The sequence below is a fragment of the Triturus cristatus genome, chromosome 9 (assembly GCF_964204655.1).
Source record: "Triturus cristatus chromosome 9, aTriCri1.1, whole genome shotgun sequence".
Taxonomy (NCBI): Eukaryota; Metazoa; Chordata; class Amphibia; order Caudata; family Salamandridae; genus Triturus; species Triturus cristatus.
In genome coordinates, this window is record NC_140592.1 from 47,139,799 (window position 1) to 47,154,160 (window position 14,362).

General features: G+C 46.0%; 1 protein-coding gene across 3 annotated transcripts in view; it reads left to right on the forward strand.

Annotated features, from left to right (window-relative positions):
• NCKIPSD (NCK interacting protein with SH3 domain) overlaps positions 1–14,362 on the forward strand; it is a 333,056-nt gene that overhangs the window by 164,033 nt on the left and 154,661 nt on the right. For all 3 annotated transcript variants that reach the window (XM_085624362.1, XM_085624363.1, XM_085624364.1), the window contains exon 7: positions 9,987–10,073. In XM_085624362.1, the coding sequence (XP_085480488.1) occupies positions 9,987–10,073 (87 nt within the window). The remainder of the gene's footprint in view (positions 1–9,986; positions 10,074–14,362) is intronic.

The following is a 14,362-nucleotide window of genomic DNA, read 5'->3' on the forward strand; positions in this document are numbered from 1 at the left end:
GGCAGAAAGGTAGATCTTGGTCCAAAGAGAATCCTCTTTGTTATTTGGTGTAAATCCATTCAGTAGTTTATGAGAAATGGAAAACAATTGTGTATATATAAGGACGCGGATCCTCCATGGATCCGACAGTCCTTGTGCTGAAATGTGATTGGCTGCTAACACTTCAACCAAGGAGTGTTGGCTGTCATCTTGGGACTCTGCCTGGGGCAAAAAAGCATTTTTGACAGGAGTCACACTGGATCTACGGCTCTCGCTTAAAAAAAAAAACGAGAAAAAAAACCCTGCGCGGTCTCCCACGCTTCTCTACTGGCTCATACAAAATTTAAAGGCGGGGTTACACAGGGCCCTCTCCTGACATTGTGCCTTGGGGACCAACACCCCCCCCCCCCCCCCCCCACCCCCTTCCGAGTCTAAATAACACCCAGAAGTTAGTCCCCCACAGCGGGATTGCTCACACCTCATTAGAGGCCCCACCCCCTTTCTCAACCACTGGCACAGTACTGGGTAGGGGATGAAGTCTAGGGGTAAACGCACCGAGAAACTCATTCCGCTGACTGAGTTTTTGCTGAACTCCATATTTCAACTGAAGTGTGGAGTGGTAAAACTCTGCCAAATGGAGCAGACACTCACACACCCACTTACAGCACCACTCATACTCTCTCAGACCCACTTACAAATCTACTTAGACACTCATACACCCACTGAGACTCTCATGCTCTCACTCACAAACTTGGTGTCGAAGGTTAGTGGTTACAGTTAGGAAATAAAATTTGAAAACAAACCCTTACAAATTCACTTAAAAAAACAAAGGTTACAGGGACATTATATAGTTAGCAAATAGATTTTTTTTTTAAATGTAAAAATTCCCTGTAAAAAATGAAGGTTACAGGGGCGCTATAGTTGGCAAATAGATTTTTTTTTAAACGTAAAAATTCACTGGAAAAAACAAAGGTTACAGGGACGTTCTAGTTGGGTTCCGATTTCACTTCTGCAAAACCAGTGAAATTCAGCAGTTCTAGTTATGAGCTAACTATAACTAACGCCCCCCCATGTATTGCTTATGACCTCCCATATTACATCACTCATATGGTCAGTGACATCACTGTAGACATCACTGATGACCTCATCCATAGAACCACTCACACACCCACCCACACCCCAATACAACCTCTCATACGCCTACGCCACACCCACACAAGCACTCGCATACCCATTCACAGACCCATACAAACACTTACACAACCACTCTCATATCCATAGATCACTCACACACCCACTCACTCACCCATACAGCCTCTCTACAGAGCCACTCACCCATACAACCACTCACGCACTCACTCACCCAACCTCTTAAATACCCATTCACACAGCCCCTCACTCACCCATACAGCCAATCTCACATACACTGCCACTCCCATACAGCCACTCACACACCAACTCACTTAACCATTCACTCAAACAGCTACTCACTCACTATACAGCCACTTACACACCCAGTCACTCACTCATACAGCCATTCTGACACCCACTCATTCACCCATACAGCCACTGACACGCCCACCCATACAGCCACTGGCATACTCACTCACCAATACAGCCATTCACACAGTCAGTAAGTTACCCACACAGCTACTCAGACACCCATACAGCCACTCACACATGGATACACACAGTGACTTTCATAAATATGTGAAAAAAGGAATCGCTCAGTAGTACACAACGTATACTAATTCAACTTTTGTGGCAATATATATATATTTATATATATTTATTTATTACATACTTTTAACACAAACATTTAGAAAACACTCAATCACTGGATGTTGTCAATGTATGTTTGTGTGTGTGTATATGTGAAGTTAGGTGAAGAAAATGTTGCTCCATCGATATTCTGTGGTCAATATGCATGGTGCACACCACACAATACAGAATTGTTCTAGGTTAGGTTAGGGTTTGTGATTAACTGGTCAGGCCGGCAAGGTTTTGCTGCCGAGAGCACCATGCATTCAGTACCCTGTGGGAATGTCCCAAGCTGCAGCTATTTTGTTAGGGTGTAAATGAGCACTTAGTTTTGGTCGTAAAATTTCAGTATTCTTGCTTCCCTCTTTTCACTTCTCGCCTTCAAATCATTCTTTCTCTCCTGTAATTCTTGGCTTGCCTTTATTTTTCCCCCCAAATCATTCCTAAGACATTTCTTTAATTGCCGGTGCCTATGATCTCCAGTTCCACACTCTTTTTCTCTTTGTTTTGTTTTAAGCATGGCCATTATCTGGCCACACTCCATCTTCACTGTTCTAGTAGGCACATTGTTTGTGTTTGTTACTCTTCAATATGTTAATTTCCTGCTCCACAGCTGCCATACTTCCCCTCCAATAGCTTTCTTTTTTAGGTTTCGCTCGCCTTGGTGAGATCTATGGTCGTTGGTTTTGTGTCCGGTTTCTTTGGAAGTGGGGTTGGTGACCGCCCTGTCTCCCTTAGGCCCCGCCCACTCGCCTAGCGTTGCAGCGCATGCTGCATCTGTTGCAGTAGCGGTCCGTGGAGGGAGTTCCGTGGGCCGGTGAGGCGGGGAGGGGAGGGGCAGGGTGGGGAAATGTAAGCACCGGAATATGGATGAACGGAGGTAAGTACACATTTAAATAAATAAAACTAATTTCGTTGCGCGCGCTGCATCACAAAATGCGATGCAGCACGCGCAACGGATTCGTTTATTTATTTAAATGTGTATTGCCTCCGTTCATCCATATTCCGGTGTTTACATTTCCCCGCCACGTCTCACCGCCCCATGGAACTCCCTCCACGGACCGCTACTGATCTGTTGTGTCCTTGCCTCACGCTCGAGCCCCCCTTCTCTGAGAGGCTTGCTGTCGCTTCCTCTTGCTCGCCCGCTTTTACTTTCACAAAGGCAGCAAGCATGTCGCACTTTAACATTAGCGGCCGCACGCCTTGTTCTGATCAGCTGAAAATGTGCCTGATAACATTGTGTTTGGGCCCAACCGATGCCTGCTTGTCCAGCTGCGGCCTTTATCGACCTGGTCATTTCTCACATATCTGTCGCACATTCTTGGCTGCAGGTCAAGAGGAAAAGGCAGTGTGAAATAAGAGGGGGTGTCTTTTTAGGGGCAATCGAGGGGGTCGTTTCTAGTGCGAGAAAAGACTGGAGGATGTAAGGAGAACGCTTACATGTAAAATGCTTATGAATGTAGTCTGCTGTGAGGTAACCAGAACACCACACCCCCTATAAATACTTTATATGTGTTCTTGTTGAGGAAATGCATTGTGTAACTCAAGAAAGTAGTCTGTCCCATAAATCGACGCGAAACTGAGTTTCCAAATTTGGAAATTCGACAATCAACTGCCGCTCTACTTTAGGAACGCACAAACTGTGTATCTAAAGGCACACACACATACCTTTTTTCTGTGTGTGTGTATATATATTATATTTTGTGGACTTATTTTGTGTCCCCTAGTTTGCCGGCATTTATTCAAAGTGAAATTTCTAAACACGAAATTAAACATTAATCCAACTTAGTCAGCTGCCGTTTGCAGCCCGTGTGCGGCGAGGCTGCTATTCGAGATGGTGCCACGAAGTAAGCTACAGTCCATGTGCCAGAGGTTTTTGTACAGCGCACGTTCTGATGTGAGGTATTTCAATGATGAAGCAAAGGGGCTCAGTGAAATAAAGGAACTGCCTAGGAGCACACATTTTGGTTGAGCAGGGACGCCGGGATTATCCCTCGTTTCCTTGTTTTTCATTGAGCAGTTCAGCTACCACATAAGCATCACTTCCATTTTAAATCCAAGATTCTTCGAAGACCTGTCCCTGTCTTAAACAAAAAGACATATTACCTGTTGAATCAAGTCGCGCAAGGAGTATGTCTAGAAAAAAACAGGTTTACCTGTCCTCAACAAAGAGTCTCCTTTCAGGAAAAGCCCAACACCCTTCGTGATATACATTAAAGAGGCCCTGGAGAGGCCACAAGTTACAGGCTTCATATGGTACAAGTGTAGTGCAGAGGTCTGCACTTGCCCACACCAACGCAGCATTGGCATTTTTCATTAGTTGTGGAGCCACGTTTCCCATGGGCTGACTATCCAGGCTCAGTCGAGTGCTTTGAAATGCTCTAGTGGGAAATATTTATGATTTTTCACATTATCTTTTCTTGGAATAAAAAGGCCCCTCTTTGGGTCTGACTGTTAAAAATATCGCCACCATAACACCCCTCTCCCACTTGCACGGTCTTAACTATCAGCTCACCTACAAAACGACCAAAGGGGCAGCTCTGAGCCGCACACGTCCAGTTGCAGTAAAAGGCAGTGGGGGAGCTTGAAGCCTCGTGAAAGCTCGGCTCGTTTTGACTCGAGGTTCCAATTAGACCTCGAGCTAAGCCAGAGCCAGACACGTGTCTGTGGTTCAGTGCCCCGCCCACATCTACATCTGAGTGAAAGTGAATCGACAAGGTTGTAGCATCTCCACTTGAAAGAGTGAAGAGTAAAGTTCTTACTATAAAGAGCTCTGACGTCTAGAGGCCTTTGGGTGCTTTAAAAATATACAAACACTACAATCTGTGTGCACAGTGCATACCACAGCTGTCCATCATGGTTCGATCACTTGAGTAGAGAGCAAGTTGTAGGAATACGAGTAACTTGCAGGTTATACAAGCTATTCACAGCAGCACAGATCAGAAGGTTAGAGCACCTGCTGCAGTTCTGCATGTAGCCTACTGGTCACTGATATGAAATCAGGTACACCACAGTAAGCCCCTCGTCCGCTTGCAGGTTTCAAAACATAAATAAAAGACATTGTCATTTACAATGCTAATAGCTCGGACTCTGGCAAATGCAAGACCTATTGCATTGCAAATGTTTGTCTGTAATTGCATTTAGACGAGAGGAGCTTCCTGTCCACACTCCTCTTTTGTCTTTTCTGATTCTCTTGAACATTGCCTAAGGCAAAACGCATCAGAATGGGCTGCCAGCCTTGATTAATTCTGTATCTGTTATGGTCTTGCACTTGTAATTCCATAAAATATTGTGTACTTATTAATTTTAGTAAAGCCCTTGGGGCAAAAAAACCCTCTAACAATTATAAATAAATGAATGCCTTCCAAACCGGTGCGGAGAGCATTTTTGAGCCGTTTGCTAATAATTCTTTTAATAAATGTTTTCCCTGCTTTTGCATTTTTAATGTTTTTAATATGTTCTTGATCAAGCTTGCACAGCGATCTCTAGGCTATTGCCTGCGCTTTATTTTTTTTAAAACCTGGAGCTGTTCAATGGCGACTAAGTCGGCCCATCGTTAGACCAGGGATGAGGTTAGTGATGTCCACAGTGCAAGAAGGCCTATGGGCACATAGAGGGTCTCTAGTTTCTAGGGTGCAGAGCACGCCACGGGCATTAGGATGTTGGCGGTGTTCCTCCTTAACCTGCAACTGGTTCCTGCCTTGTGTTGTCATAGGAGGTAGAAGAGGGGGGTGGCTCCGCATTGTGCTGGGGTTTTCCTAAGAGCCAGGTCTTGAGGTCCTTCCTGGACTGGGGCAATGAGGGGAAATGCCTGAGGTGGATGGGTAGGGTGTTCCACACTTTGACTGCGAGGTAGGCGAAGGACTTTCCTCCCGTTCACGAATTGTTGATACGAGGGACGGTGGCCAAAGAGAGCTGGGCTGATTGTAGGTGTCTTTTGGGTGCGTCGAAGGAGAGGCGACTGTTCAGGTATGCGGGTCTGGTGTTGTGAAGAGTCTTGTATGCGTGGGTGCGGAGTTTGACCAGTGGAGATCGCGCAGGTGTTGGGTGATGGATGATATGACTACGACGGGGATGTCGAGGATCAGTCTGGCTGCGGCATTCTGGACAGTCTGGAGTTTGCGAAGGAGTTTCTTATTGATTGCGGCGTAGAGAGCGTTGCCATAGTCCAGTCTGCTGTTGATGAGTGCGTGCCTGACGGTTTTTCTGGATTCAGTTGGGATCCATCTGACAGTATTTTGGAGCATGCGGAGGGCGTTGAAGCCGCTCGAGGATACAGTGTTGATCTGGTGGTTCATTGTGAGTGAGTAGTCTAGCCATTCTTACGTTTGGTACTGCTGGCAAGCATCCAAGTGTCTCCGGCATTGAGAGATGCAGGGAACCTGTTTCAGGATACTGCAGACTTTCTTGGAAGGATTCTGGGTAGTCCCTTGTAGACGGAAGTTCCCACAGTAAAGCCAGGTTTGCTCTTCTTATGTTTGCTACTGGTGCCAGGATCCCGGTAGGCCTGACTGAAGGAATTACATTCTTCCCACAGCCGGCACCGCGGGTTACATTAGATTTGCAGGCAGCACTAGTCAGGCCGACGTTGTTGAAGCAAGCGATGAAGCACGCCTTTGTGCAAAGTATTAAAACATTTCTGTATCTGTGGTGCTGCTTCCACTGTTTTTTAATCTCGCATAATTACTTCCTCCCACCTGCTCGTCTAAAGCGACTCTAAACACGCGCAGCCCACCTCCGCCGCTCACGGTGGGCACTGCTTGTAATGAAAGCTGACTGTACAGATTGCGCTGCATATTAAATATCTGAATTTATTAGCACATCCAAGGGTATTACTGTATAGCGAAGTCACCCCTTAAGGCAGACAGCAAATCAGCTGCCGAGTGTTATTAATATTGGGTAAAATATTTATATGGCACCCCATTCATATTGGAATGCCTGGGGATGCTTTATATAAGATTAATAAGCGCCTACATTCTCACTGTCCTATACTTTCTGCTTACCTTCTTCCCCCTGATGGTAGGGATTCAAGGCAGGGTTTGGTTTGCTGCGGAAGGAAAACCAAAGGTTTGTGTGGGCCAAAGTCGAGGCCTTGTGCCCTCTGGGAGGGAACAACCTGTGGCCTTGTTCGGCATTCGTGGTCCTGCCCTCCCCGCAGAGGGGAGACCATGCCCACGTGGTCCAAAAATGATCCATCTTAACTCTTGAGATCTTGACTCTGCTCCAGTTTGGGGAAACCGCTGGCTACACCCCCCCTTAAAGAACAATACATCACTAGGAAGTGAGGGTCAACCTCGAAGACCAGCCACCCCGCCAATAACTTGTTGACTCTACCCTTGCCTGTGACCCAATACAGGGCTTCCCTGTTTTTGGGCTAATCTTGCCCTATGTAAACAATTCACACACATGTGCATTCTCATTTCTGAATTTGGTCGATGAAAATGTGGGCTTTGAGTGTCGGGGTGGGCAACCGCATGATCCTTATGAGTTAAATAGATGGTAATTGCTGCATTTTCAGTTCTCAAGTTCCATGGTCTTACTCGCCACAACCTGGAGCGATGCGTGCTGCAACCCCCGGGCTACGCAGTTTGCCGGGTTTGCAGCATTTCCTTTGCGGATGCATCTGCAGTAGACCTCTCGGTCTCCTGCCTGGCGGAGAGGCACTCTGGGACATATTTGTACATTTTTGTGCCTCGGCCCATGAACTAGTGCATTCAGCAGGTGGAAAGGGATCCCATTTTGTAGGATGTCTAGTTTGTCCTGCAATGCTTGATAGATTGTACAGGCTCAAAGGAACCCTCCATTCCTGGTCCAAAAGCATGGGCAGCAGATGCCTCTTATGCCAGTGAAAGGGTCTTACTCCTGTCCGGTCACGACCATAGCATGCTTGACTTACTCGCCCAACTCTAAATAATGACAGCGTGAGGCGGCCCTCTTATACCAGTGAAAGGGGCTTACTCCTGTCCGGTCACGACCATAGCATGTTTGACTTACTCGCCCAACTCTAAATAATAACAGCGTGAGGCGGCCCTCCTATACCAGTGAAAGGGTCTTACTCCTGTCCGGTCACGACAATAGCATGCTTGACTTACTCGCCCAACTCTAAATAATGACCGCGTGAGGTGGCCCTCTTATACCAGTGAAAGGGTCTTACTCCTGACCGGTCACGACCATAGCATGCTTGACTTACTCGCCCAACTCTAACTAATGACAGCGTGAGGCGGCAACATGGGCCATCCTTCAAGCACAAATATGAACCTTGTCGGCCATTTTTTGTAAAGTTGTTTTTTGCATGTTATGCTGTCCTTTTGGTGAGTGGTTCTGTCGATCCTGACCAGTTGGAACCTCATGTGCCACAAAAAAGGGGCAATCCACATACCAAGGGGCTCATTTAGAACTGGATGGCTATGGGACATCTAACAAAAAGCGTGGGATGTCCCGTCTGCTGCATTGAGTGCTTTGCGGTCAACGGCCTTCTAAAATACGGAAATGTGGACATTCGCTGCTTTTTGGCTGCTGTCCCTTATTAGTCCCGAGGCCCTGAGAAGTGCAGGGAAGGTGAAGAATGTGTTCAGACTGAATGCTCTTAATTGGTCTCAAGTGGCCCACTATTAAACCCTGGTTTATGATGGTCTGCAGAAGTTGCTGACCGTGCTTGCAGAAGATGCTGACCGCGCTTGCAGAAGATGCTGACCGCGCCTGCCAGGAACAAGCTGTGCCATTTTGCAGGCGGGAGCAAGCAGTGTATTACTATTTATTTAGGTGTTTGGTTGGCTTTGTGTCTATGATCAGGGTGTGTCAGTGTCATCGACAGTGTAGGGGGGGGGCAGGCGGTGGGCAGGTAGTTGGTGCCTTCTGACACTAGGTTTCTAAAGCGCCCTCAGGATGGCAGCTCTGTCACCACAGCTCCTCTTAGCGTCTGAAGTTGATTGGGTCCCATTGATGAGCAAATAGGGTTAGAGTTCGGCCTTTGTCTGTGTAGGATTCCTAAAGCTACAGGAAGAACAATGCTTTACAGCTTCCATGAAGGAGGTGGTCTCCTCCTTATTGACCATGACAGACAGTCGGGAACATAAGACAGGACTTGAAATTGGCTATATTGGTTCAAACTGCTCCACCAAATGGTATCTTCATGAACTCACCCCTGGTTAATGGCATCCCTCTGCTCACATCCACTTAACCCACCAATCCTGAGCGCGGCTGGAAACTCCGGTTTGCCCTGCTAAATGTTGACCCCATTGGTGCCGGCAACTCGGAGGAGGAATCTGCAAAATTAATCTGTATATGAGATGGGAAAGAGGGCACAAGGAACTGTCGTTGGCTGATCCCTGCCATAGGGAGCACCTGGGTGAAGCTCTCCAAGGCCTTGGGAGGCAAGTGGCCAGGTGGGGAGTATGTAGTAGAAAGTATCATTGGCATAGAGAACAGATGGTCCCAGACTGATTGATCTTATAGATGAGTTATACTCTAGTCATGATTCGAAAAACACATTAGAGTTGCAGTTGCTTTGCATAATCATAAATGTATATACAGTTTATACAAAAATCTATATAAATGTATAAGAACACTTCTCAAAAAACGCAAAAGCACCCAATAGAATATCAACTGTTTTATTCCTATATTTTCAAAAATTCATGACATAAACAAATCACTAAATTCAGGTTGCAGAAATGGAATGGTTGCTCCAAAAAGGAGGAGGGGGGAAAGGGGTGTGCTCGTGTGTGGGAATAGATGAGGTCGAAGAAAAGATCCTAAAACATCCAAGGTAAAATCAATTTTCTTCATTGTACAACAAGGAAAAACTGGTTGTAGTTTACAAATGGAACCAGTTTCTCGTCTGGGCCTGCCCCTAGTTAGTTGTTACTTATTTGCAAATGTTCATATCAAGATGCACAGAGAACCATCTTCTGTGGGTCGGGCAGGGTAGGGGTGGTACAAGGTCCTGAGGAAGACCCGTAAGCGGATGACATAAATTACCCTCTATGCTCCTGGGTCTTAACAACAACAATTTCTCCCCCAGTGGGCTTCCACCCGGAACCACCCCTATCCACCATTTAAAAAAAATCGTAAGACTAGCAGGATAATCGCTAGAAGTGACCTATTGTGCCTGATTCATCTCTGAGCTCGCCATGCTGCGCGGGTGGGAAAATACAACAATCCATATACCGAAGTTCTGTCAAAATGAGTTTGCAAAACAATAAACTTTTCCTGCCCACAATACAGTTATGTTTCTGATTGTTTTTCAGACAGATGCAGATCCAGAAATATGTAAGAAAATGTGCAAGAAGAACGACTTTGAACCAGTCCAATCTTTGGTGTCTTATTATCAAATGGTAGGTGGAGGTTATTAGACTGTTTGTGGTAATCCACTCCTGTCGTGAATAGGCGTGGCTATCTGAGACATGAGCCAGCCACTGTTTATATGAGTGCAATATCCCCATGCCAAACTTGCACTTGGAGGCATCAACAAATGTAAGAAAATGTCAGGCTACCTTTGGCTTTCTTTTTCTGTCACCATTTTTCTACTTCTTGGATTGTTAATACATTATTTTCCCCAAATGGCGTTGTGCTTGTATACCAAAAGACAATCAGTCACACTTGCTCAGTGTGTGATGTTTGCTCCTTTTGGTTTTGCCAATGTTTGTAAAATTGTGCCAGCATCGGCAAAGCCAATAGCAGTGGCCAACCATTATGTGATGGCATTTTCTGTCCTTCCAAGATGGATCATGTTGCATGTAGATATACTGCGGCTGCCATCTTTGAAGTGTAAAAAGTAAGGTTCCAAGATGGCCACATTGCGTTTAGATGCTACACAGCTACTATGACGAACTATAAAGAAAAAGAAATCCTCTGGGTGTCATTTCTTTGGGGATCACCCGGGTTAAATAACCGTGACTCGGCTTGCACTGCCTTGACCTGGTCTGTAACTGGGCGATATCAAATGTATAAATGTGACTCGTCAAGAATGCAGAGGAGCCTGTTCATCAGAACTACATCAATCGAGAGGATTTGACTGTGCAAACAATCCGACTGCGGGATATGATCATTGGACATGGATATCTTGCAATCCTCCATCTGGCTTAATTACAATACTTTGAGTAGCGCAACTTAGCTGTTATATTTTTGTAGGAAATATTTCCAGTGGCTCACCCTGGCCTGGTCCTGATGTTTTGGGCAGTAAATTATGTTTACCTTTTCTTAATCAGAGGGTGGTCGTTTTGCTATCCTGCTGTTACTGCAGCAAACACCCCCCTTTTTAGCAATTGGATTCCATATGTACTTGTTGTCATTTGTGACCTTAGGAGTAGATCCCCTCAGTAAGAGGTTTATCTTCTCAGTGTGACTGTTGCAGGCTTGCAGCTCATGCAACACCTCCGCCAGTTCCATGTGAGGGTGGTCGCAGCGTTGACGCTGCTCTACATCCGGCGTGCGCTGCTCACCCAGTCCTAAGATGGAACATGCCAAGCATGACTAGGTCCGCCCTTCTTTTCCTCTTCGGTTATGGTATTTGTAGTTTTTCTTTTCTTATTATAAGTTTAAGACGAGAAGTAAGACCTGAATGAGCAGTTCACACTGGCCATGCAGCAGTTTGAGATCTCCTTCACTGAAGGAATCCGTTTGTTTAAAGTGATCTTCTGGCGGTCTCGCTGTGAATTATGTTTGGTTAAACCGGTCCTAAAAATGGCGCATGTTTACGGTCTCTATGAAGGAATGGCCACATCAGTGTCACAAGGGGCCCTCCTACTGCCCCCCGCTGTGCATGGTAGTCTCTGCCCCTTTGCCTACAGCCCCCCTCTGTGTCCGAGACCGTGCCAGCTTGTCTTTGCAGTGCTGCAGAGTGACAGCCTCTCCCCATCTATACATGTCTGTATGTCCTCCTGGCCTCCCTCTGCAGTCCTATTCTATCCCTTGTCCTCTGAAACATGTTTTTTCCGGCTGTCTCTGCTGTTATTCTCTGACACCCCCAATTCTTTCTCGGATTTAATGACATTTTGGCAGTTTTCACAGGGTGTTTGCTCCCCAACCTTCCACTTGTCGAATGTTTTGCTAAACTGTCTCTTCATTTCTGTAGTCTCTGCGTGTCTGCTCCTGGCTCTCTCACTGTGCTACGGTTTCACTGCTTCCCCTTAGCCAAGTTTTGTTTGTGTGGCCCAAAGCCTGTGTCGCTTGTGAGGTTTTAATTGCAGACTGGCGTCTCGCAGACTGCTGTTGAGCCCCTACTGCGGTCAGTGGCTGTACGACGTTCAGCTGGCCGCCTTCGTGGTCTATAGCCGTCTGGTTGCCTTTGACCGTAAGGTAGATTTGCATGTTAGAAGAATTGTTGAGGCGGTGCGTGGTTATTTTTCGTTAGAGGTGGCTATTTAACTCCATTTCTGTTGAGCTGGTTCAGTCTGATGCGGACTGCAGCTAGTCAGAAAGGACTGGTTCATGACACTGTTATCCCCGCCAATCCCCGGAGGCAATTAAGAAAAGTCATTTTTGTGCTTCCACCAGGATTGTTTGGGACGTACAACATTCAAGCCTCAATATTTCACCGGTGTACTCACAGCTGAGAATGCCTTTATAAAGGCTGAGCCCCAAACCCCTTTAAAGCTCTTCTCAAGCAATACTTTTGGTACTTCCAGGGCCCTTCTCCTTGTGAGTGTGTGGGATTGTACACCTCTGTCTGGTGTCGTTCTTGTTAGACCTGTATGTGGGGTTTTCATGAGGCACTGGGTGGAGCTCCAATCAATCGCCAGATGCCACTATGGGTAAACCCTTTTTTTACATCTGGCATTAGACAAGACTTCTTGATTTTAGTAAATACAATATATATCATACACTCCTAGGATCTTTCATCCACCCTCTCCATCCATTGGTTTGTTGTTCTGTCATTCACATTTTATTTCTGCCCCCTGCGGCATACAGCCAGGGGCAGTTGTATAGCCTGCTTCAGCCACTGGCTGGCTTTACTATGAGTGATGGCACTCTACCTTTTCAAAAGGAGCAAATCCTGTCACACAGTATCGCAAAATTAGGTTTTCGAGACTAAAAAGGATTTTTGTTTTTATCCATTTAAAAAGTATATATGAGCGAGGGCCTGGCAGGTAGACAGAGTTTTTTAAAGAAAACCTTGGCAATCCAAAACAAACGTTAACCAAGTCAAAAGGCTGGCAGTCAATTCTAGATCGGTTGGCTTTGCCAATGCTTGTTAAATGTAGTTTGCTTTATTTTCATCAGAGATTCTAATGGCACCCTTTGGTGTTTGTCGCGATAGGTCTTTTCGGGGTCTGTGATTGGCCTCAGGATGCTGTGTGGGCTTAAGAGTCGCTGAGCGAACACCGCAATGTACCGTGTGTGGAAAGAGTCGGTGCTTACTGTTTTTACAAACTAAGCACAGTCTTACTCGGGACACTACTGCAGCCCACACCACTTATTGCCCCTGTCAGTACTGCCAATGACCGTACAAACACAACTACCAATCATCACACTCCTACAAGTGTGACAATTCATACTGGCCCAGGCCACCCGAAGTTCTAATAATGCCATTAACAGCAGGTATTTTTTTTTTTTTTATCAATGTTTACTTATTAAACACTGTTGTTGTGCTCATGTCAAAAACGGACAGATGGCGCCACCATGTGGTGGACTATCACTGTTGCCGGTGCAGACCATTAAGTGTTGGTGCCGAGTACCGGAAACCACCGGCTCAAATTAAGCACTGCTGCACTTGCTGGCAGTTGCACCGTGTCTGTGTGCGCACTGAGAAATGCGTTGTGTGCATGAGCTGAGGAAGGGCGGGTGCACCTGGGATCACGTGCAGCACACGACTGCAGACAGCGAGTGCATTCTTGCGTCTCTGCATGTCCCACTGATCCCATGTGGTGGTTCCTCTCTTGTCCAGGGCTTGTGTGGATGGTTTGCCAAGGTGTCTTTGGGACGTGCAGGCGAGTCAGTACAGGAGAGATAGAGGCGGGAACAGACTTGACTTTGTGTTTTACAAACCTGTAGCACACCAACTGTGCATAATGTCCAAGAGTCGTGAAAAAGTGCACCTGCCCCAATATTGATAGACTTGGCATTACTGATCGCCCAAAGCAAGGATTGGTAGGCGTTGATGGCATGTTTTCATTTAATTTGTCTAAGTTCTTGGGTGGTATGGTTAAAGTGCTTCTTGTAAAGTTCTATCATTTAGAAAGGAAAGAACATGCATTGTAGGAACGTCTCCTCTTGACGTAAAAGCGCAGAATACTTCCTTTCGTACTCATTACCCTTATTTTTGATGGAGTATTACTTTCAGTTTTAGAATTTGAGACCTGGTGACTTGTGCTTTGTGTGTTTCTAGTGAGGCTCTTAAGCCTCATCTATCTTCTCGTTTTCAGTTACTCCTGTATCTCTCAAGATGAATCTAGACATCATATATTATTCCAACACTTTTCCTTGGCCGGAGGGCTCTCTGGCCAAGCTTCTTCTTTCTCATGAAATCGGTTAAATTGTCCCATTAATTCAGTTCCTTGCTTTATTGACGTGTTTCCTGTCTTGGTTGATATATGTGGGGCGCAGGTTTATAAAACTGTTAATCCTTTGATTAATAACCTCCCCTCAAACATTGTAATTCCGCCAGCCCTCCCTCCGTTGCAAG